Here is a 27056-nt window from a genome sequence, read left to right as displayed (position 1 = left end):
CCCTAGCATTAATATAAATAAAGAGAAGGGCAGCAACATAGCCCACGATTTTGATTATTACGAAAACAACTCTCTTGTTGCTGCCACTGGGTATCCATGGTTGTTTCCTTATGTTTGATCGAGGAAGAAGGACTTGGTGTGAGATCCAAGTGACTCCTTGCGGCGTGAAGTCTAGGAGGTCTACTTCAAGTATTATTCTCTTTAAGTTCTTATCTAATTTTCAAGGTTTATTAAGGTTGCAAAACCAGACTATTAGTACTTCAAACAGTTCTTGGGTTAATTCTAAAACTGCTGTTGGGTTGGTTTATTCATAGTGTTACTGTCTTGACAGATCGATACTGTTTCTATGATCTGGGGTGACTGATTGTGATCTGTTTTCTGTCCTAAATCTGTTGTTGATTGATTCTGCTTACTGGTATAATTTCTGCTAGTCAACATTCCAGAATTCTGGGTTTGTTACTTCTGGTTTTCAAATTCTGTTTACTGATTAATTCTGGATTACTGTTGCTGTCTCCTATTGGCTGAATTTTGGTTGTTCTTTGGTTTATAATTTCCTGCAGTTTTGGGTCTGGTTTGGTTGTTAATTCCAGTCCTACATTACATAATCTTATTTGGTTAGCTAAGACAAACCATAAATTCCTAAGCTCTTCCACACTTCTATTGGAACCTCATCTGGGCCTTGTGCCTTGCCTACTTTCATCCTCCTTAAAGCTTCTTTTACTTCAAACACCCTTATTTTTCGTATATATCTAAGACAAGTGGTGTCTTGATTGGTAATGCCTGGGACACTAGTACTCAAAATGTCTCCATTTAATAAGCTGTAGAAAATCACTTGTCATCTCTACTTAATGTTCCCATCCTCTATTACTACTTTACCATCTTCACTTTTAATACATCTAACATGGACGATATCTCTATTCTTCCTTTCCCTCAGTTTAGCTATCTTATAGATAGCTTTTTCCCCCTTTTTGTGCTCAGATTGTCATAAATATCTTCATATTTCTTTGCCCTTGTTTTTCCCACAATCCTTTTAGCTTCAGTTCTGGAAAATTATACCTTGTAGATCCACTATATCTGCAGTCCTTTGCAATGTCTCCAATGAATACATCTTTAGCAACCTTTTTAACAAGGTTTAAGATCTCAATCTCGCCCCAGTGAAATTAAGATCTCAATCTCGCCCCATGTTTCGCTGGGCCAAAATAACGAGATCTGGTTTTTTTTTTCCCAATCATCTCTGTGGTTGGTCTCGGTGGCCATATGGACTTTTTACCACATGTAATTTGTCATTTACCTTATTTAAGGCTTTCTAAACACAGTGGAAATCTCAATTTTTTTAAAATCAAACCCAAAATGGTACTTTAACTTCGGACCTATGTAGGTAGTCTTTAGACCCTTCACCCTAGGCTATTTCACAATGAAAACAAACAACTATTGATTATGTTTCTATTAAAAAAAAAGGTTTTGAGAATTTGGTTTTACCTAACAATTTTCTTGAAAAGAAAAGGATCTCCAAAGGTTGATGATGAAATGATAATCTCCAATCTCCAAGTGTCGAAGTCATCAATCTACACTGCAAATGAGAGATTTGGAAAGAAAAACCATCAAAGTCTCACTTTTTATTCATAGCACAGCAAGATGTGCGAGAGATGTCGAGTTACGTCAAGTTAGGTCGAGTTGAGGATCGGAATTATGTATATACCCCATGTGACTTGTGACTTGGTCTCAAGTCGAGTCAACACCGAGATATTCATGAGATCTCAACTGAGCTATAGTACATTTCATATATCGCTTTTGCTCTCGTCTCGCCAAGCCAAAAAAATGAGTTAATAGCGAAATCGGTGAGATCTCGCTTTGATCTTGTCCATGCTTATAATATAAGCAATAATCTCGTTCCTCATCGTATTAGTGTCTCCCTCAAAGTCTCATTTTTCTCGTCTGATCACTTTATTTGTAGATTTCAAAGCATCTCTTTTTAAACTCCACCACCTACTAGGGCAAATAAACTCACCTTTCTTACGATTCTACATAGTGAGGCATATATCCATAACCACTAATCTCTGTTGTGTAGTTAGACTCTCTCTTGGTATAAACTTACAATCCTTACATAATAATCTATTGAACCTTCTAGTTGGGAAGAAATATATTTGGCTATTATAATGCCCACTTCTGAAGGTAACTAAATGATCCTCTCTCTTTTCAAAGTAAGTATTTGCAATAGATTGAACATAAGACACAGAAAAATATAAAACTGAGATCCCCTCCTCATTCCTCTCTCAAAAACCATATCCTCCATGTACACCTCCATAGCCTCTATGATCTTTCATGTCCATTTAGATCACCCAATATTATAATCTTTTCTCTTTAACTAAAACCTAACACTAATCCATCCATGTGTTCCGAAAATTGTAACTTACTACTTTCATCAAATCCTACTTGATTTATGTAAGCACTAATTATACTGACAACCTCCTTCTCCAACACAAGCTTGATAAATATAATCCTATCTCCAAATCTTTTAAAATCCACCACATCATTCTTTAAATCTTCATCCACTATTATGCCCACTCCACTTCTGTTACTTTTATCCCCCATATACCAAACTTTAAAGCCATCCAACTCCTTAGCTTTTTTACCATTCCATCTAATCTCTTGAACACATGCAATGGTAATCCTTCTTCTCCTCATAACATCTATCAATTCTAGACTCTTACTCGTTACAGATCCAATGTTCCAAGAACAAAATACAGCCAAGGGAACTCCAAAATCCAAAATAGAGAATATATTGATTCAACTTAAGTATCAATTAGAAAAAGAAAAAGGGTTACAAGCTGACTTTTGGTGCAGAAACAAACCATAGGAAAGAAAAACTATCAGGGAATTAAAACAGCAGCAAACAAGGTGTTAATACTCCAAGCCATAACACTGGGTTTCCACACAACACAAAGTCTTTATCCTGCAATGCCTCAATTCCTCATTCATTCAAGTGACATATCATATATGTTACATTGTAGTGTATCTTCATATTTATAAACTAGCTTAGTCCCTAACCTAATTAATTAACTAACTTCAAACTTAGAAACTTTGCTAAGAACTTCATGAACTAGAAACAGAAACTAAATCAGCTACAACTAAACAAAACAGAAACCAACTCTAAATCCCGTATAGAGTCTGCTCCCACAACCCCCCCCCACAAAAAAAAAGGGCTTAGGCTTGTACAGTTGGCCCTTGTACAATCTAAATACCTTAGTTAAAAGCCCAACACCTATACTAAGAATCCAAGGCCCAATCAAAGGCTTAATTAAGCCTAATCTTCTTAAATTGAGGCCCTAGGCCTCCTACAGGGAGGGATGCACTTTCCCATTGACCTATTAATCCCCAACCTATGTTGCTGGCCTGCATCACAAAAAAGGATTTATTGTCAAACGAGCACGATTTAAAGCTCTAAAATCCAGGTTTAGGATGGGAGAGCTTGTGCACACGCATAAGAAAGACACATAAGGCAATAAATGAGGTAAAATAAGATGTATGGCCTTATAAAATGCAGAAAAAGCTGATGTACCAAGATGTAAAATACAACTGGTTACCACCTATCTGTACCACCTGCAAACGCTTCGGCCATTCTACAGTTCTTTGCATAAAAAATAAAGCCGATGTCCCAAAAGCTCTAACTATATCTTCTCGTTCGAAGCCTCCTGCAATCGCTGAGAAATCTCATGAACCCCTCTTCACGAAACATGTCTCTCGAAGAAGAAAAAGAGACCTAAATCGCAGATCAATGCCACTGGAGCTCTCGCCGTCTCACAACCTACAGATGCCTCTGAATCTTGGACCATCGGTCCGATTGAGGCCCCTTTACCCTCTGGTCAGAACCGATTATCCATGTTAGCATGCTCTGGCTCTGATGATGGAATCGATGAACTGTCGCCTCGCCCCTTTGCTCCCACTTCTTCATGCACTGCCTCTGCTACCCTGCACTCTGCACCAGTCGAAGGTTCTCTCACTCCTTTTTCTGGCCAGCCTGAACTGCTTCCTTCTTCTAAACCGATCTTCCCTACCACCTCCTCTACCTCCTCTCTCCCTCCCCTGCTTCCTCTCCCTGTTGTATCCTCCTTTGTCATTGAACCCCTCATTTCCTCCTCCCCTTCACGCACTCACTTAAACCAAACCACCTCCATTACCGCCCAGCTGGCTCAGTCTGAACCACCTTTCATACAATTGAACTAGTATATCCCAGTTCAACTGCTATCCACTTTCTCCAAATTCCCCACGGACCACCCTCTTTACCCAGGTAACCTCTACAACCTGAACACCCTCTTAAACCCGCTCCTTGCCCCCTCCTCCATACCCGACCCACTATCCTCCTCTAACCCGCCATCTTCTACTTACACTCGTAACTTGCGCCCACCTCCTTCCTCACTTGACCCCTCTTGGGACGCCCCTGGTTCCCGACACCTCCACCACCTATTCTTCACCATTCACCGTTGTCACTGGCTCGATTGTTGACTTTCGGGATTCTCCCTCATCCCTCACTGGTGCCCCCTCTATCGAGCTGGTCCTCTCGACCAAGAATTAAAGTATCAGTATCAGTTGTCGTATCGGTAGCTAAATTTAAGATACGTATAGGAGGGTATCATATCGTATAGGAGATACGCTAAGATATGCTAAAGATCAAGGATTAAAGTATTGGTACCAGTCGCTGTACCGATCAGCTAAGTTTCAGATATGTAACGGATGGTATCGTATCGGTATCACAGATACTTTAAGCCATGCTCTCGACCAGCCCTACTATCGCTCTCTTGTTGCTCTGACCTTCGAAGGTCCCACCTCTGCTTCCTGGCATGTACTGGCCCCCCTTATAATGTAGGACTGGATTTGACAATCAAACCAGACCCAAAACTGCTGGATCTTATAAACCAAAGAACAACCAGATTTCCATTAAAATAAACCAATCAAATCAGACCAACAGAAACAAAGCAAACAGCAGCTATCAATCTCAGAAAAAACCAGTAATATCTAGGACTGAACAGTACCAGATGGATAGAGATAAATCAAGGACTGATAGTAGTTCAAAACAGTATCAAACAATTGGTAATTAAGGATTCAGAATCCAAAAATCACAGCATCCCAGATCAATGGATTTCAATTCTGTCCAAAACAGATCACTAGAAGACACAAAACAGAGATTTTATAAAACTTCCAATCTGCTGGCCAGAACCAGACCTAACTGGGGTCGAGTCCTCCTTGGATACTGAAGAAGCTTCGATCAAAATTGTAGCCCCAACAGAGGACTAAAACTACTACAGATTCCAGGAACCGATTGTACAGAAAAAAGGATTTTCTAGGCAGATTTTAAAAATAATTTCTTGGCAGATTTTAAAAATAACATACCTGTTCCGATGAGCAGTAGCTGATTCTTGAAAGCAAAGCTTGAGAATAATTATAGAGCAATAAGAAGATACTTGTAGAACCCTCCTGGACTTCACGTCGCAAGGAGTCGAATGGATCAAAACACCACTCCCTCCCACTGTGATCAAACACACAGCAGTCCCAACAGAGACATAGCAGCAAGCTTCTTTTTTTTATTCATAAATCGTGGGCTATGTTGCTGCCCTTCTCTTTATTTATATTAATGATGGGAGAGATTACAAAAATAGAAAAGCTTCTAACTATTGACTGAATAAACTACCAACATTTAGTTTCTAAAACTGGAAATTGTAATCTATGAAATCAGAAACTAACTTAGAATAGAAATTAAAAACTAATTTAGAACAGAAAATAGAAACTAAATATGACTAATAGTAGAAACTATTATTCCCCAACACTAGCCCAAATCGTGGGCTATCTAAGGCCAGATCTAGTCGACCCAGTCAGCCACTTGGGTCGACTTTCTTGGTCTTGGTCCTTCTCTGGTAGACCATTGTCGGTGCTACATCAACTCTCTCTCTCCGGCTTGAAAACATTCGACTCCAACAAATGGATAAGGGACATGTAGCGCTCATACAAGTCGGGGGGTCTTGTAATTATCATCCAAGACATCTTCGATAACTTCAAAAGTAGGTGGCTTCAGTTGGGGCAGCCTTAACATCTGTTCCATGTCTCCATCATCCGAATGGTGCCCAACATAAAGTTGAAGATCAGCCACATTAAACACGTTGCTTATGGTCATGTCATCATCAGGCAACTCAAGCACATAAGCATTAGGTCCTATACATTTCAGCACCTTGTAGGGACCCATCTTCCATGGATGTAACTTGGTATTGGTACCCGTCTGAAACCGTTCAGGATTTACTCGAATCATCAACATGTCCCCGGGTTTGAACTCCACATAACGCCGATGACGATCAGCAGAAGCCTTATACACCTCATTGTTCAAGGCAATACGCTGTCAGACGTTGGCATGCACCTCAGTCATATGACGTAAGAACTCATCAACCTCAATACTAACTCGAGCTTGGGGTGGAAGTGACATAAGATCAATAGACCGCTTATGCTGAACTCCAAGCAAGATCTCAAAAAGAGTACGACCCGTTGTCCTATTCACTGAGCTGTTGTAGGCAAATTCTGCAATATCAAGAATAGAAGGCCATATATTCTCATAGTCTCGAACCAAACACCTCAACAAGTTTCCCAAGCTATGATTCACCACCTCTGTCTGTCTGTCTATCCGTCCGTCCATCTATGGATGAAATGCAATTGAAAAGTTCAGCTTTGTATTTGTCTTCAACCACAATGCCTGGACTGGATTTGACAATCAAACCAGACCTAAAACTGCCGGATCTTATAAATCAAAGAACAACCAGATTTCCACTAAAAAAAACCAATTAAATCAGACCAACAGAAACAAAGCAAACAGCAGCTATCGATCTCAGGAGAAACCTGTAATATCTAGGACTGAACAGTACCAGATGGATAGAGATAAATCAAGGACTGATAACAGTTCAAAACAGTATCAAACAATTGATAATTAAGGATTCAGAGTCCGAAAATCACAGCAGAAATCATCCCAGATCAATGGATTTCAATTCTGTCCAAAACAGATCACTAGAAAACGAAAAAACAGAGATTTTATAGAACTTCCAATCGGCTGGTCAGAACCAGACCTAACTGGGGTCGAGTCCTCCTTGGATACTGAAGAAGCTTCGATCAAAATTGTAGCCCCAACAGAGGACTAAAACTACTTCAGATTCCAGGAACCGATTGTACAGAAAAAAGGATTTTCTAGGCAGATTTTAAAAATAACATACCTGTTCCGATGAGCAGTAGCAGATTCTTGAAAGCAAAGCTTGAGAATAATTATAGAGCAATAAGAAGATACTTGTAGAACCCTCCTAGACTTCACGCCGCAAGGAGTCGAATGGATCAAACACCACTCCCTCCCACTATGATCAAACACACAGCAGTCCCAACAAAGACATAGCAGCAAGCTTCTTTTTTTTATTCATAAATCGTGAGCTATGTTGCTGCCCTTTTCTTTATTTATATTAATGATGGGGAAGATTACAAAAATAGAAACTCTAAGCTTCAACTATTGACTGAATAAACTAACAACATGTAGTTACTAAAACTGGAAATTGTAATCTATGAAATCAGAAACTAACTTAGAACAGAAATTAGAAACTAATTTAGAACAGAAAATAGAAACTAAATATGACTAATATTAGAAACTATTATTCCCCAACACTAGCCCAGATCGTGGGCTATCTAAGGCCAGATCTGGTCGACCCAGTCAGCCACTTGGGTCGACCTTCTTGGTCTTGGTCCTTCTCTGGTAGACCATTGTCGGTGCTGCATCACCTTCGGCTCCCCTAATGGTTACTGTCAACAATGAACTTACGGACTCTCAAGCTTCGCTACCTGTCTTTGCTACCCAAGAACCTATGCTTGAAGTGCTGGCATTAGAAGGCCTCATCGTCCCTCCATTGTTTCAGCAAGAACCCTCTATGCCCACTTACTGGCCCTAGCCACTGCTCTCCGAACTGGCCCCCTGGCCCCCCTTCAGTGGATGATTCCCTAACTCATTATGTTTCCTTGAAAGGCCCTTCTTCATCTCTCTGGTCCACACAAGCCCTTCTTGCGTCCACCTTTGATGCTAGCTCTGCCCTCAGCATGGATGGATCCTTGCAGACTCCACTGCATGCTACCCATAGCTCTCCTGCCCCTGGTTCCCACCTTGTTGATAACCCCCCCGAGACCCCCTCTTTACCAGGCAATTCCCTCACCTCCCCTACGATATCCTGTGCCACTCCCCCCTCCCTTCTTCCAGAGCTCCTCTTTCAGTAGCTAACCCCAAACTTTCAAAGAAAAAAGGTGCCACCCCTACCGCAAGGTCCTCCAAATCTAAGATCCTTCCTCCCACCCCCAACCCAATCCCCTATCATCAGCTACCACCATAGGCCACCCCCTAAATCTGGTTCCTCCCATCCCAAGCCTCCTCCCTGCTCCTTGGAGCATTTGTTGTCTCCCCCTCCCCCTATTTCTAAATGATCTCTTGGACCATTTGGAATGTTCAAGGCCTCAACTCCTTGTCTAACCAAGCCGACATCCGTCCCGTATCCCTTCCTCCCATAGCAACCTCTGTTGTCTTCTCGAAACTAGAGTTCTTGAGGCTAATGTAGGGGCGTCAACCGGTCCAGTCGGGCCGGGCCGGGCCGGTCTCGATCGGGTCGGTCTTGGTCAGGCCTATTCGGGCTTGACCACTTGGAAACCTTGCACCATGAATGCCCGTTTAAGTAAACGAGCTTAGCTTTGGGGGACATGGTACGGCTAATAATTGGGCCGGTTGGTATCGGGCTTTAATCGGGCTACCATAAACAGGCCTTAACCGGACTATAGACCTATTTAACTTTAAACGGGCTTTAAACGAGTCCTCTTTAAAATCGTTCGATTAAATGTGCTTGAAAATGATTACCAAAAAAATGAGGCAAAGATGCACAAAGTAACTAAATTACTAAAGTACTCGATCTTTAACTCATGAAACTCAAATCAATTATACTATGCCTACATAACCCCAGTTTAGTAAGTTCAAATCAATTAAACTATGCATAAAAAAGATGAATGTTCATATAACAATTACTACCATATTAATTGTACATATCACAAACCCTTAGGACTAAATACAAATAGTATTAAAAAAAAAAAAAAATACAAGTAGTATTAAAGGGGTCGAGCTAGGTCGGGCTTAAAAGAGTCTGTTCAAATCGGGCTTGTAAATGTGTAGGGCCGGTCGGGAGCAAGTCGGGCTAGGTGGCTACACTGTGTGCTACCTATTTATAAATGTTTCGGGCTCAAGCCCAACACGTTTATTAATCGGGCCAGTCTAGGTCAGGCCATAAACGTGTCGAGCTTGGTCGGGCCTACCAATGCAGGCTTGGAATTGACACCGTAGGCTAATGCCTCCCGAATTGCCCCCTCCATTGCTCCTTCTTGGTCCTTCATTTCTAACTACCTCCATAGCTCCAATGGCAGAATTTGGATCCTCTGGGATCCCTCTTCTCTCCACATCCCTGCGCTCTCCTCTTTTACCCAAGCCATCCATCTCTCCATCTCCCATCCTTCTGGTTCCCGCATTTGCTTCCTCTCCATCATCTATGCTCACAACCTTGCTACCCTTAGGCTTCCCCTTTCATCTGAGCTTCTCTTCTTTGCCCCCTCCACGGGCTCCAGCCCCTAGGGGATTGCGGGAGACTTTAATGTCATCTATTTTAGTCACGAAAAGCATGGGGGTAACCCCATTGATACCCAGGCAGTTGACTCCTTTAATGACTGCATTAATGACCTTAGCCTGAGTGATCTCAGATGGTCAGGTGTCAAATCTCCTGGCACAACAGAAAATCTGGCAACCTTTGTGTGGTATGCAAACTTGATAGGGCTCTGGTCAATGAAGCTTGGCTTGATTCTTTTCCCTTTTACCATGCATGTTTTGATCTCCCTGGGATCTCTGACCATAGTTATATCTCCATTTATGTCCTTCCCTTTCGATCTTTTGGTCCCAAGCCTTTCAAGTTCTTTGACATATGATCCTTGCACCCAAATTTTCTCTCTATTGTCTAAGGAGCTTGGTGCATTCCTATTCACTCTTCCTCCTCTCCGCTCATTGCCTTCAACAAAAAGCTCAAGAATGTCAAAGCTGCTCTTAAGCTCGGGAACTCCACTTTGGCAACATCTCCTCCTGTGTGTCCTCTTGCCGAGACAAGCTCCACTCCATTCAATCCAAGATCCAATCCGATCTCCCTATCCTTAAGCTTGCCGCGGAGGAAAAGGCCCTTGCTTCTGACCTTTCCTTGCTCTAGCCCAGGAAGAGAGTTTTCTTCGCCATAAAGCTCGTGTCAAATGGCTTGACCTGGGCAACTCTAATTCTGCCTATTCCACCGGTCTCTTAAGGGTAGAAATAATGCTAATACCATCCCCAAACTCATCTCCTCCTTCGGGAATGAGATTCTCAATCCTAAGGACATCAAATATGAAGTCGTCTCACTTCAATGGAATATTTCTCCTGCCCCCTCTCCCCATCCATCCCAACCTCAACAAATTCATCCCGGAAGATCTCCTCCCTAGTCTCCAGTCCATCCCCTCTGATGAGGAAATTCTCTCGGCTATCCTTTCCCACAAAGCCAATAAAGCCCCTGACCCGGACGGCTTCAGTATGGGATTCTTCTCCTCCTGTTGGAATATCATTCGCAATGACTTCATTCTTGTAGTCCGAAGTTTTTTCTTCAATCCCAACCAGATCAGTGGAATTAATCATACCTTCCTCTGCCTCGTCCCCAAAAAAAGGGTGCGGCTACCATGAATGATTTCAAACCCATTTCTCTTTGTAACCTTATCTACAAGTTCATTGCCAAAATCCTCGCCAATAGGATTCAGAATGTCCTCGACTCTCATGAGCCCTAATCAATCCACTTTCATTGCTAGAAGGAGCACTGCAAATAATATCATACTTTGCCACGAGATTATCTGAGATTTTGATCATAAATCCCATTCTCCTGCAGCCAAGGTTCAAAATATCGAGTTTCAACCCTTGGGGAGACTGAAATTTCGATGGAAATCTGAGAAATTTCGAGAAACCAGAGAATTTTTCCAGTTTGGTGGAAACTTTGGTTCGACCCCCAAAATGTGTTTTTTTTTTTTCTGCCTATTTTTTTGTATACGGCCTATTTTAGACATTTCTAACCCATTCACATAATTAGTTTCATTAAAATAAATAAAAAATACATAAAAAAAAACTAAAGTCATACTAATGGTGTTGACCAAAGTTTGCTAATGTACGTTGAGTCGTTGACTAAAACTATACTACATAAGTTCATATATAAGTTACTAACTAAAAATGTGAAATACATTATTAATAGTTTAAAAACAAACAAAACACAATGCAAAGGATCCAAAATAAATAATAATATCATATAACTGTGGGTTATCTCTCAAGTTTCATGTCTCAGCAGTCAACACTCAACAGTCAATTCCAAGTAGAGAGTCTAGGCGGTTCCAGTCCACGAGTTGCATACCATTGTAGATACTGTAGACACTCCACCGAATGCACCACATATGAGTCCTATGACATATTTTGGGCCCAATTGTTTTGGTAGTCCGTCACTGCCCATCTATAAGATGCATCATCAACATTAGCTAGGTATCCTAGCCTAGGGAATGGCTCAATCACAGTGACAGGATATGGATGTGGCACACAAGGTTGTGATGGATACTCAAAGATACTGTCAACAAAAGATGGCCCACCACCTGAAATACCCTCCTATCCAAATAAAGCAGAAGATCCACCATACTGTCCATACCCACCACCATATCCAAATGAACCGATGCTCTCGAAGGATGGTAAAAAAGGTTTAGGGAAGATGGGATTTACCTTTTTGGCCCAAGCTCCCTTCCTTAGGTAGATTTGCTATGGATGTGCAAGATCCAAGCCTAGAATGAAGATTTAATGGCATAAGGGAAAAATCATGAGTGTTTCCCAAGTTTTCCACTTCATAGAGAAGAAATAGGGGGAGAGTTGAAATTTTGAAATGAGAAGGCTTGGTTTCCCATTAAAGAAGGTTTTATAAAAGTTGGTCTACTCAAAAATTCCCATATTTCAAGGATTCCCACATTTAAACCGAAATGTGGGAATTTTGTTCGATACTGGTCGAAACCAGAGGCTTGTAAAAGTCACATGGTATTTGGTATCAGAATCCTGGGATACCGTCGAAATGTGGGAAATTTCGATAGTATCAGTGGAAACCTTGAACCATGCCTACAACCCTCCTTAAAATTGACATTCACAAGGCTTTCGACACATTAAGATGGGACTTCATCTCCAAAATCCTGCTCCACATGTACTCCCCTGCTTCTTTTGTCCACTGGACTCACTCCTGCATTTCCTCCCCCTGTTTCTCTGTTTTGGTCAATGAGAGCCCTATTGGTTACTTCCCCCCAGGTCTAGGCATCAGACAAGGGTGCCCTCTTTCCCCTTTTCTCTTCTCCCTGTCCCTGAAGTTCTATCTCATTCCATTTAATCGGCTATCGACCTCCACCTCATTTCTCCCATTCTGAAATGCAAATCCCTCCTGCTCTCCCATCTTGCTTTTGCTAAAGATATCATGATCTTCTCTAAGGCTAAACCTCTTTCCATTTCCATTATCATGTCCTCTCTCCGTTTTTATGAAAGCCTTTTGAGCCTCAATATCAACCTCCTCAAGTCGAGTCTCTTCCTGTCTGGTGTTACTGCTGAGACTCAGGCCCATCTCCTTGGGATCACAGGGTGCTCCTTGGGTTCTTTGCCTGTCAAATACCTGGTTCTTCCTCTCATCTCCTCCAGCTTTCTGCTCATCACTACTCCCCCATGCTTGATCTTCTAAGAAAGAGGCTTCAACTCTGGTCTCTCACCCTCATTAGATCGGTTCTCCAGTCCATGTACCTTTACTGGTCTGGTGTTTTTGTCCTCTACAATCAAGTCCATCAAAGGGCTCTTCTGCACCTTCCCTTGGAAAGGTTCCGATTCCTCAAGTTTCTCCGTCCCCTCTATTGAGATAAGATCTGTCTCCCCAAAGCTAAAGGAGGCATGGGATTAAAAAGAATAAAGGAGGTCAACTCTGTTGGTATTCTTAAGCTCATCTAAAAAATTGTGTCCAAGCAGAGAAGTATCTGGGTGGATTGGATTCTCTCCTCCCCACTCAAGCACAACTCTCTCTCAACTGCCCCAACCCCTCCTGATGCTTCTTAGATCTGGAGGAAAATTCTCAACCTCAAGCCTACTACCCTCAATACCATCTCCTTCTCTATTGGCAATAGCCAGTCCACCTCTCTCTGGTTGGATCCCTGGCACCCTTCGGGCATCCTTTCCTCTCTGATTACTCATAAGACCATCGACTCTTCTGGCCTTCTCAAATCTGCTCATGTTTCCTCTATCATTTCCCCCTGGGCTGCCCCCCCCCCATCTCTCCCCCTCCTCTTGCTGACCCCTAGTCCTCCCTCCCTTCGCTCCCCTTGGGACATCGAGGAAGGGAAGATAAGTGCACTTGGCTGCCCTCTTCCGATGGGATTTTCTCCCCTGCCTCTACTTGGTCCTTCATCAGATCCTCTGGCCCTGTGATTCATTGGCGTAATCTCGTTTGATTAAAGGGTCATATCTCTGACCATAGCTTCACTATTTGGCGCTCCTTCTCCAACTGCCTCCCTATGCAGTCCTTCCTCATATACCGCCACATCCCTATTAACCCCTCCTACTGCCTCTGCCCTAACGGCTCTGAGGATACTTCTCACCTACTCTTTTCCTGCCCCCTCTCTTCCTCAGTCTGGAAAGTTGTCCTCTTTAGATGCTGGCCCTCCAGCATGCCCATTCTTCCTTTTGATAAGGAATGGATCTGGATTGACACGACCTTTGCGGGCTCCTCTATTTGTGACACTTTGGGTAAAATAGTTTTTTGTACAACCATAAACCACCTCTAGATGGACTGTAACATCCATAGATGGTCATCCAATTCTCGCGCTGCAGACAAGATTTGGAATGCCATCTACATGGATGTTAACTTCAAGATCCAATCCCTTCATCCCCGCCTGGTCCCAAACACCCACAGGAACAGGCATATCATTACATCCTAGAGTTTACTCGTTAACACCATCCCCCACACTTGATTACACCCCCACCCCTCACCCCTCACCCCTCACCCCTCACCCCTCACCCCTCACCCCTCTCCCCTCTCCCCTCTCTTGCTTTGATGCTATGTCTCTCCCCTCCCCCCGTTTTGGCTGTATCCCCTTGGTTCCTGCTGGTTTAGATTTGATTGTTGCTTTGATGTGGTTTTCCCCCCTGGGTTGGCTTTTCCTAGTTGGTTTAAGCCTCCCCTCCACCCCTTCTCTCATTTGTATATTATTTTCTTCTTGTCTTCACACACACACACACACACACACACACACACAGACTAAATGAGTGAGACAGGAATAATGGTCTTGTTAAAGTCATAGTAAACATATAAATTATCACTAATGTCAAAAAAAATAAAAAATAAAATAAATAAATAAACACTGACCCATCCAGCAATCTTTTTTATCATTGCAGCTGGATTTGAATTCAATCCTCTCGCCAAAGCCGCAATCGGTTGCTTCAGCATGGAAAGTTTCTTATCCTTCTCTGCATCTACAAGTATAATATCAGCTCTAGGACCCTCCATACCTATAGCATAAAGTTCATCGGGAGAAGGAATACTATGAAAATGCTCCTTGAGCTTCTTGTCCTGCAGATCAGATAGCAACATCTTATTACAGATATAAGACACTGGAAAACATCAGAGATTCAGAATCCAAATATAAAAGAAAATACAACACAGAAAAAGAGATACCCATAATTTTAAGCAAGAACAAACATAAAAACATGGAAGCTTTATAAGATTTCCTATTCACAAATGAGAAAGATTGATGCAGTTAAAACACAGTATTGGGCTTATTTTTGTGGAAATAAGCCTTGGGTTGTGTTAGAAATGTGTTCAGCCTTCAGTCCAATGGGTATTCTTTGTAATAGGCCACTTTAATGGGTCTAAATTATGGGTAGAAGATAGCAATACGGGATTTACTTTATTAGTTTAGTTTGAGATATTTTATTTTCATTAAATAATTTTATATCCTTGCTTGGTAAGGATATGAAAGAGTCTTGTATGAATAGAACTCCTAATTCTATGTTTGATAGTTTTAATCATGTGGGACGCCTATCCTAACTAGTTAAGATAGAGTTTTAGTAATAACCTATCCTAACTAGTTAAGACAGAGTTTTAGTAATAAGGGACACTGGACATCTATTCCTATTATGGATAGAGTTTCTTATTTTATCATTCCTATTTCAAGTAACTTTCTTTTCCTATTGTAAACACACTTTTAGTTTTGTTATGTTTACGGTTCCAGCTGGTTATTATTGTCAGACCCCATGGTAATCAGTAACTTTCCTTTCCTATTGTAAATACCTTCTAGTTTTGTTATCTTTATGATACCGCAGGGTTATTATTGTCAGACCTTACGGCAATCAGTGTTTTATTTGTTTAAGTCTTTTTGTTTGGCCTTTATTATGTAATCTCATTAGACTTCTACCACCGAAGAACTGAAGGGTTTCCTAGTCCTTGAAGTGTGTATATATATATATAACGTGGGAGGGGGGCTGCCGAGAGTATTGACGGCCATTCTAACCTGCGGCAGTCTCTTCTTCGTTGCCATTTCTGGTTTCCCACATCTGATATTGTTTCATAGTATAAAAGCAGGCTTAATCTGTGCTTCCAATCACCAGAAATACTGTTTTGAGAGATTCTATTTAGATTTCTCGTGTTGTGCAGCAACTTTTTACAATGAAGACCTAGTTTCTGTCCATAGAAAACTAGTATTTCTATTCGGTAATGCTATCTACATGAAGAACACTCCCTGCTAAAGATTGTTCATGGAGTTATTTATCTATCTACATCAGGTTAACTAAATTTTCACCCAGGCGGGACCTGATTTCATGGGTTGTTTGTTGACTGAATTGATTCATTCTGGTAACTTCAATCTGGCCATCAACCTTATTTGAAGTTTAAGTATCAAATCACCTACTGCTGGTGGTACCCTGTTTTTGGGTAATTTTTTGCAGACTTTATTTCTGAAATTAGTGTGAATCTAACCATCGGATTCAATTGATTTTCTAAGGCCTTAATGCCCTCCCTTGGAAGGTCCTTCGATCCAAGGTTCGAGGTCTCGGTTTCAGGCATGGTTTCAGTCAAGCCCAAAACCGAGATATCTCGAGATCTTGCCGAAACCTTGCATTTTTTCAGCAAGTTCCAGGGTTGGATTTCAGTGGCGGCCAAGTTAGGTCCTATAATTTGTCATCAAGCCTATTTTAGGCCTTCTAAACACAGTGGAACCATTAGATTTAAAAAATCAAACCCAAAATGGTACTTTGACTTTAGAGCCTAGGTTGGTAGTCTACGTTATATATACAATCTCTACCCTAGGCTATTCTACATAATCTTTAGTACTACTAGAACACATATAATTCAAGTAAAACAACTTAAATAAGCATTAGGAATTAAAAGATATCAAATTATAAACCATTTAATAAAGGGTTCATTCAACCAAGTTCCTCCATCTTCTTTGTTGAGCCTCTGTTTGTCTCCCCAAATCTAAAGGAGGCTTGGGTTTGAGGGAAAAATCAAAGAGGTTAGCACCACAGGCATCCTCAAGCTTATCTGGAAGATTGTGTCTAAACCATAGTTGACAAGGCAGCAAGGCGACCCAAGGCAGTGAAAGGGTGCCTAAATGCTTAGGCACATAGTTTTTAAGGCGGTAAGGCGATGGAGGCGTTTGAGAGTCTTTCGGAGCGCCTTAGCGATAAGGCGGGCATAAAGCGTCGCCTTATCGACTAAAGCGTTCCTGTGTAATTTTTTTATAAAACCAATCTATTTTGCTCAAATCCTAGTTGAATCCTATTACTCATATATTAAATAAATATTAAAGGTTCATATTCATACCAATGTAAGATATTCATCAAGAAAACAAATCAATAAAGTGAATAAACTAAGTTCATCTTCATCAATCATCAATCATCAATATTCAATCATCAATCGTCAATTGTCAATCGTCAATCGTCAATCATCAATCATCAATCATCAATTATCAATCATCAATCCTCAATCATCATAACATATTAACATATAATATAAATACATAACTATAAAACAAAATTATAAATATAAAAAAAAGAAGACAAAAAATACAAGTATTTATTATGCTTACCTCTATGATGCCAAAATGAGTGCCTAAGCCCTAAGGTCATCCACTATATTTCTAATCCTGTCAAAGAAGAATGAAGCTCACCGCTACCGGAGCAAAATGGTTTCCTGGATCAGTGGTTCTTCCTTGTTCCTTGATTCCTTCTCAAAGCCCTTTCTTAAAACCCTTAACAAAATCCAAACCCTATTTGTGAATCGGGTTTTTGTTTTGTTTGTTTTGTTTGTTTTGGTTATTTTTGCTGGAGTAAAGCTAATCCCATACATCTCAAGTGTTAACAAAACCATACACCTACCAATAAAAAATCTATATTTGGAATCTTCATCAAGTAATTTTAAAATGTGTTAAAAAAAAAAACACATAAGGCGGAGCACTGCCTTACCATCTCTAGACCGCATCAACGCCTAGGCGCTGCTAAGGCGAGCGCCTAGGCGTCGCCTTACCAGCGCCTTAAAAACTATGCTTAGGCGACAAGACGCCCGCTAGGCAATGCCCAACTGTTGCATTTTTAATTTCCCTCTTTTCTAAGATTATTTAATATGCTACATATACTTTATATCATCAAAAATCAACATCAAGCAACATAAAGTAATCAAAAATCAACATTAAGCGACATCAAGTCATCAAAACCCAACATTAAGTCACATCAAGTCATCAAAAATCAACATATACGGAAATGTTCTTGTTCTCTAATAATATTGTCTAGTCAAATGATCTTGTTTTTATATGAAACTTTTTGTATTAAGTAGAGCACAAAACCAGTTTTCCAACAAATCTAAGATTACTTAAATATGAGTTGTAATGACAAAATTATGTTAGTCAAACTTATTTTAAAATTCGCAAATATTGTTAAAGTCGTTTGAATGAAAATAATTTTATTGGCATCAAAACAAAATATTATTTTACCGCACTTTTGGTTTTAAGAAATGTTTTACCATTATGAGATTTATGAAATTTTCAAAACTGAGAAAAAAAAATCAACATTTGAAAGTTGAAAATCACCCCTATAACCAAAAACCCAGATTTTGTTCTTGGACTGGGGGGTTGACTTTTATCCTTCTAGAATTTGATTTTGAAATTATTTTCATTGGATTCAAATAGGGAGTAGTTTTTTATATATAAATAATATCTTAAGTAAATGAAATAACAAATATAAATGAAATAACGATATTGGTCAACAAATTTAAGAATAATATCTTAAGTAAATGAAATAACGGTACAAACAACAACAACATCCAAAACCTTATCCAACTTAATGGGGTCGGCTACATGGAGATTCCAAGCAAGGACAAGCGCAAGGATCCATGCAAAATGATTAACGGGTTATGGCTAATTATAATAAGTGTCGGCTATCAACCTGACACATCATAGTTAATGAAATAACAGTATTGGTCATAAATAAGTGTCAGAGCAGAGCCTTTTACTAAGGCAACCCTATTACACTAAGGTGACTGTCACCTAGACCCCAGACAACCCACCTAGACGCCAAGGCGGTACCTAGGCAACACCTTGACAACTATGGTCTAAACATGACAATATATAAGTTTCTTGGGTCTACTCATCCCCCCTCAAGAATGACTCCCTTTGGACTGTCTCTCCTTCCTCTGACTGCTCTTGGAACCATCTCCTCCACCATTAGCAATGGTACCATGACCTCCTTATGGCTAGATCCCTGGCATCCTCCAGGTGTGCTCCTTCCTGTTGTTATTCCCAAGATTGTCTATTCCATTGGGTTAGGTAGAAATGCCTCCATTGCTTCCATCATTTTAAATGGTGCCTAGTCCCCCCCCCCCGTAGCTGATATTTTGGTCTACACTGCCTCCACTTCCCCCTGGACATTGTGAAGGAGAAGACAAAATTCCATAGCTCCCCTCATCCATTAGTATGTTATCTCCTCCTCCGCTTTGGGATTTAGTCAGATCTAAAGGCCCCCTCATCCCTTGGAGTAAGATTGTCTGGTTTAAAGGCCACATCCCCTTACAATTTCACTGTTTGGCATACCATCTCTAATAGCCTCCATATGGAGTCTTTCTTCATCTACCAACACATTTAGGTCCCTCCCTCTTGATGTCTTTGTTGGAATGGCATTGAAGATATCGACCATCTCTTTTTCTCCTGCCACTTCTCCTTTATCATTTGGAAGAGGGTCCTTAGTAGCTGTTGGCCTTTTAGAAGAATTCTCCCCATAGTAAAGAATGGATCTAGGTCGATATGACTTTTGTTGGTTCCTCCATTTGTGATACTGCCCAGTGCCCGGAAGCTCACCTTTTATGCCACCATCAACCATGTCTAGATAGAGCAAAATCTTCGTAGATGGACTTCCAACTCTCGATCTTATGATAAGATATGGAATGCCATCTATTTTTATGTTAGCTCCAAACTTGCTTCTCTTCACACCCACAATGTAAGGGATTCCCCAAGGAACATGCCTATTGTTGTGTCCTAGGGTCTCCCCACCTCCATCTTGTTGCCCCCTCCCACCCCGCCCTGCCCATTGGTGATGGCTTTGTTCCTCTTTCTTAGCTAGTGGTTGTATCTCTTCCTCTCCCTTGTAGGATTTGTTCCACAACAACAACTCAGCAATATCCAACCTAAATGTGATCGGCTACATGGATCCTTACCCTCCAAACAGCTCCGTTTGAGGTCGTACTAGAGTCAAGACCTAAATTATGCATGTCTTTCCTCACTATTTCTCCTAGGATCGTCTTAGGCCTACCCCTAGCCCCTTTGGTTCCTTCAATCTGAATCATATCACTCCTCCAAACGGATGCATCCCAAGGCCACCATTGTCTTAGTTGTATATGTCGATGATATTATCATATCTAGGGATGATGCATCTGGAATTACAGAGGTCTGCCTAGGAGTCAAGACAACTATTTAAGAGTTGCACTAACAAGTGACAAGATGATGGAAGGTTAATTGAGATGGCTCAAATATGCACTATGGAGACAAGAAAATCCACTAGTAAGAAAGCATTGCTGTGGTGCAAACTGAAGGTAAAACAATAAGGGAAAGACAAAGTTGCCCTTGGTTGAAGTGGTAAGGAAGGACATGAGCACTTATGAGTTTGCTGAGTGCTGATGAGTTGACTGCTCCAGCTTTAAGTAGACTGGAATGAGAAACAGGATTTGCTAAGTCAACCACAACTATTTGAAATAAGGGTTAACGTTTTGAGTTGACTTTAATGGAAAACATTAGTCAGGAAGAACAATATTTGACATAGAGAAACATAGATGATCAATTGGTAGTGATATTTGACACAAAGAAACGTTGACGAACAATTGGCAATGGTAAATATGGGACATTTAGTATTGTCTTAGATTTCTAGTAAAATAGTAGACTAATACGGTATCATTTCCATACCCCAAACTTTCGCCAAATCTTAACAGTGTTTACTTTAGATTAAAGATTGTAAATGCCCAGTGAGAAGATTTTTTTACACATTAGAAGCAAGAACCACCAACCACCCAAGCAGTCACGGTTCATATCCAAGCATAAATTATAAGCTATTGCTCACCGGAATGACAGAATAGAAACCATTAGGAATCAATCCACAAAGCATTCCAGTAGCCCAGAGGATTTGTGAAGCTGTCTGAGATGACAACTCATCTTCTTTACAATTGCTCTTCAATTCCTTACCATGCAAAGTATTTTCTTGAGATACCAGGGAAACAGACTGGAAATTTTCAATAAAACCTGAGGGCCACCAAGTAGCACTGGAAGGACCCGTTTCAGGTGGCCCTGCATCTTCTCGTGCATCCTCCATCTCCTTATTGAATTGAAAAATAAAAACATATTGCTGCTTCTCAGCTCATAATGGAAATTTTGAATATAGAATAAACTTTTGGATGACAAAAGATAGGTCCACAAACTTTCTTTACTATGACTTCCTTGAAAAGGTGGTCACATGACCTGCAAAATGGAGAAAGTTTTAACATGTCAGCAAACATTTAGTATAAATTAATTTCAGTGCAAATGCATGTCTCGAACTGGCCCTGATACATCTAAGAAAATTCAAATATTTTACAAGAAACTCTAGAAAGAAAAATTAACTGGAGGAATTAGTAAAGAAACGACAACTCATTGCTAGGAACAGTATCATCAAGGCTCCAAAACAAAGAAGAATACAATATTCTTCCCCGAACCAAGAGATTTCCAATTCCAAAATCTCTCTCAATGAAAAGAAGCACAGAAGAACTGCATTCTGCATAGGGTCCACAACTTTTGGCCCTGCCTGTTCTGTCTGTACCTTTAGTGCCTGTTTTCGGGGCTGAACTTAGTAGCCTTTTAAAAAATGATACTTGAAACGCAAGCTACTAGTTAAATATTTCATTAGCACAAAGCTCGGGAATCCAAGCATAAGCTTGATTGACTATTTAAAATAAAACAAAGTAAATGACATTAGCAGCGGATGAAGATCTAGATACAGCTCACCCAAAAAACTCGTGCATCTTTTTCCTTCAAACAGGTGCCAGTTTCAGAAACATAATGCCAACCTATAAAAAATATTAATAAATCAGGAAGCAGTACAAAATATGCCCAATAGATGGGACCAAAACATGGAACCACCTTTTTTTTTTTTTCATTACCAAGCGAGAAAAGGAGGGGGGGTGAGAACGGGGCTTGAATCTACAGCAGAGGCAAGCCAATCCAAAGAACAACACAACAAAAGGGGAGCTGCTACAAGAGAACCAAGGGGATAACATCAAGAGGGGGCAGATAATATCAGCTGGCAGACCCCAGAAAGAAATAATATATTTGTTCCTAGGGAGTTAGATACAGGGTGGTGGCGGAGATAACTAATCTTGGAAGTAACATCGAAGAAGATGGCTTTCCAAATCTTGTCCACAGAGCAAGAGTTGGAAGTCCATCTACGGATGTTACGCTCCATCCAGATGTGAGAGATGGTCACGCAGAAAGCAAGCTTGCCAACAGTGTCAGTGGTGGAGGTTCCACATATCGAAGAACTTGAAGGGCATAGGACCGAAGGATAAGAAGGGCGGGACGTGGATGGAGATAGGACTATGATCAGAAATCCCAGAGAGGTCAAAACAAGCATGGGAAGAGGGATAGGAGTCGAGTCAAGTCAAGCCAAGCCTCATTAACAAGGGCTCTATCTAATTTGCAGGCCACTCTGTAAGGCCTTGATCTTCTATTGTGCCAAGAAAATTTGACACCAGACCATCTGAGGTCATTAAGGCCAAGGTCATCAATACAATCATTGAAGGTTTCCACAGCTTGGGAGTCAATGGGATTTCCCCCATGCTTCTCATGACTGAATCGAATGACATTGAAATCCCCAGTAACCCCCCAGGGGCTGGAACCGGTGGAGGGGGCAAAGGAGCAGAGGTTAGACCATAGAGAGAGTCTGTTATGGGCGAGGTTGTTAGCATAGATGGCAAAGAGGAAGCAAATGAGGGAGCCGAAGGAGAAGGAGAGGGAGATGGAAAGATCGATGGCTTGGGAGAAGAGGAGAGAGCAGAGACATGAAGGGATGATGGATTCCAAAGAATCCAGATCCTACCATTAGGGCTGTGGGAATAATTGGAGAGGAAGGACCGGTAGAGGCAATGGAGGAGACAATACGGGAAACATTTGCCTCAAGGACTCTGGCTTCAAGGAGACAACAGAGATTGGAGCGGGAAGAACGGATACGAGGGAGAATTTCAACATGGAACCACTGTTACAACACACAAACATGCAATTCCCTCAAACCAACAAATAAGGGGTAATCTATCAAGCAACTTCCAGAAAGAGTGTGACACATGTATCTTTAGCAACACAAGTAAATGAAATTCACAGAATTTTATCAGTCTCAAGCACAATAGGAAAGACTTGCTGAAAAAGGAAAACAACATAAAAATAAGCAAGTCCGGATATGCAGCAATACTACATGAACTCATACTAAAAGTGTAACATTTTTTATTTGCAGGCTTGCACCAGCAATTGACATGCTACAGGATGTTTCCAACAAAATAAAGGAATGAACAATTATCAAAGTACAAAGTAAAAAGTAGGTAAATAGTGAGCCGACAGCTTAGACCATCACAAACCAAAATGCAGCCTCACATGCAAACTGCAGGGCATTCCTTTATGGACGAAAATATTAGTAAGGGAAAAAAGAGAACAATGTCAAATTGCATATCAAAAACTAAACAATAAAAAGAAAAGGGCAAGAGTTCTCTGTTCAAAAGCATGGCCCCTACACCAGCACAGGGGCCAATGGGAGCACACGAGAAAGCATCAACAAGGCAGGTATTTCTGCCTTTCACCGGGGGGGGGGGGTGATCATTTTGCCCCCTTCTGAGTCTGGGCGCAGCAGGCACGCTCCCAGACAGAGTCCTTTTTTCCAAAAGAAAAATAGATAAGGATAAAATGCCAGAATATCCTATGGTTCTTGTGTCTATGTCAGAGAAGTCTTTTCCACAGCAGATATCAGGAAAGTCTTGGTAAAATTTATTAATGGAGAAAAGAAAAGGTGATCAAATCTAAGAATTTGGATGCCTAAAAGTTATGCTTGCTACTTTTAAGCATTCGCAATTGACTAACCTATTTTATGAATAGATCTCATTTACAGATAAGATATCGGCAACGTCCACATTTCAAGGAAACAGATTTTAAAACCCAGATAAATTTGAGCCCATATTACAACAGAAGAATCCAACAACAAAGATATTTGAGCTACACAGTATACGAAGTTGAGACAAACATAAGCAAGGAAAAAGCCCCTTGAAACCACAGGGAGTTTCCAGCAGATGTCCAAGACAACTTCATCAACCCTTTGGGAGGCCTTATCTTTGTTTATGTCCTACAGATTAGGAAAGGCCTGTCTTGGCATTTTGCTTTGATAGTGTTGTGCTTTCCACCCTATTCACTGCATTTGGTCTTCTGAGTATGTACCGTAGTACTGTGTTTTTTTATGGATAAAGCCATTATCCATCCAAAACTTAACCCTTGCCGAGCTTTGGTAGGTTGAATTAGAAGTATAACAAAAGTATCTAGTGTAGCACCTGACTGGAGAGATCTCAATTTGTTAGCTTATGGACTTAGTGATATGCCAGAACTCAATAAATATCCCCCAGCCCACAAATTACCCTTGTCTGATTTACTTAATCCTAAAGCATTTCCCATTTACAAGAACAATTTAACTTTGTTGGTGTCAGCTTGGCTTAGTCAAAGTTTTGACTTCAATTTCAGTCCAAATTTCAGTCTCAATATAAGTGGAATTAAATCATAGATGTAAGCATTGATAAAAAGAAATATTGCAAAAAAAACTTTAAAAGTGTTCACCGAGATTTATTTCCCATTTTGTATCAGTAAAGAATTGATCTCTCAAGGCAGTATTCCAAACCTTCTCAATCAATTAAGTAATCACCATCAAACTCAAAGAAAAAAGTTTTGAGGGATGAATGTTTGTATAATTACAAACAGTATGAAGTAAGAACATTTGTAATAAATATGATATTCTTAGACATATTATGTCCCTCATTTCTCAAACAAACTCATCTTCCATTGCAAGCCAAGGTACAAAGAATGACATGGCAGGCCTATTGGTTAAACCAAGAATTGGTATCTTGCTGACTGTAACTCCTTCTCCAAGCTAGAATAGATGTGGGATGTACGAGTATGTAACAGGTCTTTTAAAATTCCCGTCTTGAGGGACTTCTGCCTAGTTGTGGGCCATACTTTTTTCTGTTCTCATCAATAACAACACTTTATTTATCAGAAGAAAAAGTAAGCTATTTTAAATTTAGCATAATAAACAAATTCTTGGTTTATCTACTTGTCTCCTTGGCAGACGTGTAATTACCAAAAACACTCAATCGGAATGTTTTAGGTCAGTCCTCTACCAGAACATTCATCCACCTAAAAAAAAAAAAAAAGAGACCCTACGTGACTCATAAAAGGTTGATTCCTAATCCACTCCAAAATAGAGTATCATCCTTCACGATTAAAAAAACCACTAAAATTCCAACTCCAGAAATATTACAGCAAACCAGGAAAAGAGCCACATTTTGAAGAAAACGCCGAACAAAAGTTTTGTTCCTGCTCCTACAATAGTAGAACGGATAATCCAGAGCTACATTAGTACTCACTACAGCCATACAGGTTCAATAGTTTCAACGATGCCATAAAGTGTCCATTCAATGTCTTTATGATCAAGACTCAGAAAAAGGTAAGATTTACATCAAATTCTAGCACCTTTGACCCCATGAAATTCCATTAAATCCACCACACAGGCTAGCTCTATCAGGCCAGTCTACTGACTTAGCACGCTTCGATTAAAAATTCATTTCTCCAGATTCCCTCAATAACTAGAAGTATGAAATATTCGAAATTTTGTTCTCAACAGAACACCAGGTGGGAGTTACATCACTTCTACCCTACTATGAGTATGCATTTATATATAAAATTATACAAATGAAAACATAGATACATTAGTAAGTGTAAGCAAGAAAATGATGAAATCCAATCACCATTCTAGCCAAATTGCCATATTCAGAATCCGATAACAATCACTTCACATCAGGAAGAACAAAAAAATTCAGAACTACCATCCATTTCATTCACTGAATGACAGAACTCACTCGTTCAATTGTTTAAGACAAAAAATGCAAAATTTGAGACAAAGAATATCAGTTTAATCACGCAAAAGTAGAAAAAGAAAAAGCAATTAGTGATTTAAAAGAAAAACGAAACTCACCAGCAGATCCGAGCATTTGAGTTTCTTCTAAATCACAATATCTGAATCGAAATTCTCTGTGAGGCAAACTGAATATCGAAATCGAATTTCTGACATGAAAACGAAAACATAAAAAAGCTAAAAAAATAAGGAGTTTCTGAAACAGAGAGCGATTGGAGTGGGTTCGAACGGAGAGAATCTGAAAAGTGATGAAAATGGAAAGAAGAGAAATGTGGAGCCCGGATAACTTCTCGATTTAAATCAGCCACCTTATTTAATATTCGTTTATTATCTGACTTCCATCTTACTATATTTTCAGGAAAGCTTTTCTTTCACCAAAACAGAAATTAGGGAAATCTTTTACGTTTCTAGGCGGTCGTCCATATGCTCCTAATATCTCCTAATACCTTATTCTTCTATATTTTTTTGGTAAAATCCTAATACCCTATTGCATTTCCGGATGCCCATCTAGATCTGCATCAGCCAATGCCATCACTGGACTAATGATTTTTTTTTTCCAGTGTACAATTAAATGGATGGGGAAAAGATTCCCACAATTCCTCCATTTGAAACATTGTAGCTTATCCTTAAGAATTGATCTAAATACTTCCTACTAGACAAGGCCTACGACAAGATCCTCTGAAATTTAATTTAGCAGATTTTAGAGAAGAAAGGGGTGTCAAGTAAATACATGAAAATAATTAAAGACGTATATGAAGATGTGGTGACTAGTGTGAAATCAATGAAAGGCCAAGGTGCTGAGTTTCCAATTACTATCGGGTTATATTAAGGGTCCGCATTGAGCCTCTACCTGTTTACACTGATCATGAATGATTTAACCAGGAATATTCAAGGAGATATCCCGTGGTGTATGCTTATTGTAGATAATATTGTTCTGATCGGTAAAACTGTGGCACAGATTAACGATAAGTTGGAACTATAGAGATATACTTTGGAATCAAGAGGTCTTAAGATAAGTATAACGAAGACGGAATATATGATGTGTAACTTTAATCGTTTGAGGATTGACAGTGAGGGAGTGAAAATTGGGGGGAGAGAGAGATCCCACAAAGTGACTGCTTCAAATAAATGAATTCTACCTTAAACAAATAAGGTGAGATTGATGATGATGTTTCTCATAGAA

General features: G+C 40.2%; 1 protein-coding gene across 2 annotated transcripts in view; it reads right to left on the bottom strand.

Moving 5' to 3' along the window:
* Positions 1–26323, bottom strand: part of LOC122082319 (probable serine/threonine-protein kinase SIS8) — a 63092-nt gene extending 36769 nt beyond the window's left edge. The window contains exons 1-4 of one of the 2 annotated variants that reach the window (XM_042649805.1): positions 25934–26323; positions 21664–21725; positions 20747–21141; positions 14517–14720 (exon numbers count right to left, since the gene is read on the bottom strand). In XM_042649805.1, the coding sequence (XP_042505739.1) occupies positions 14517–14720; positions 20747–20995 (453 nt within the window). In that variant the 5' untranslated portion in view covers positions 20996–21141; positions 21664–21725; positions 25934–26323. The remainder of the gene's footprint in view (positions 1–14516; positions 14721–20746; positions 21142–21663; positions 21726–25933) is intronic. The other variant, XM_042649806.1, reaches the window with a different exon arrangement.
* Positions 26324–27056: the final 733 nt, after the last annotated feature.

This window comes from Macadamia integrifolia, chromosome 6 (genome assembly GCF_013358625.1).
Source record: "Macadamia integrifolia cultivar HAES 741 chromosome 6, SCU_Mint_v3, whole genome shotgun sequence".
Lineage (NCBI taxonomy): Eukaryota > Viridiplantae > Streptophyta > Magnoliopsida > Proteales > Proteaceae > Macadamia > Macadamia integrifolia.
The sequence above is the reverse complement of the archived record's forward strand: the minus strand, read 5'-3'. Positions and strand labels throughout refer to the sequence as shown.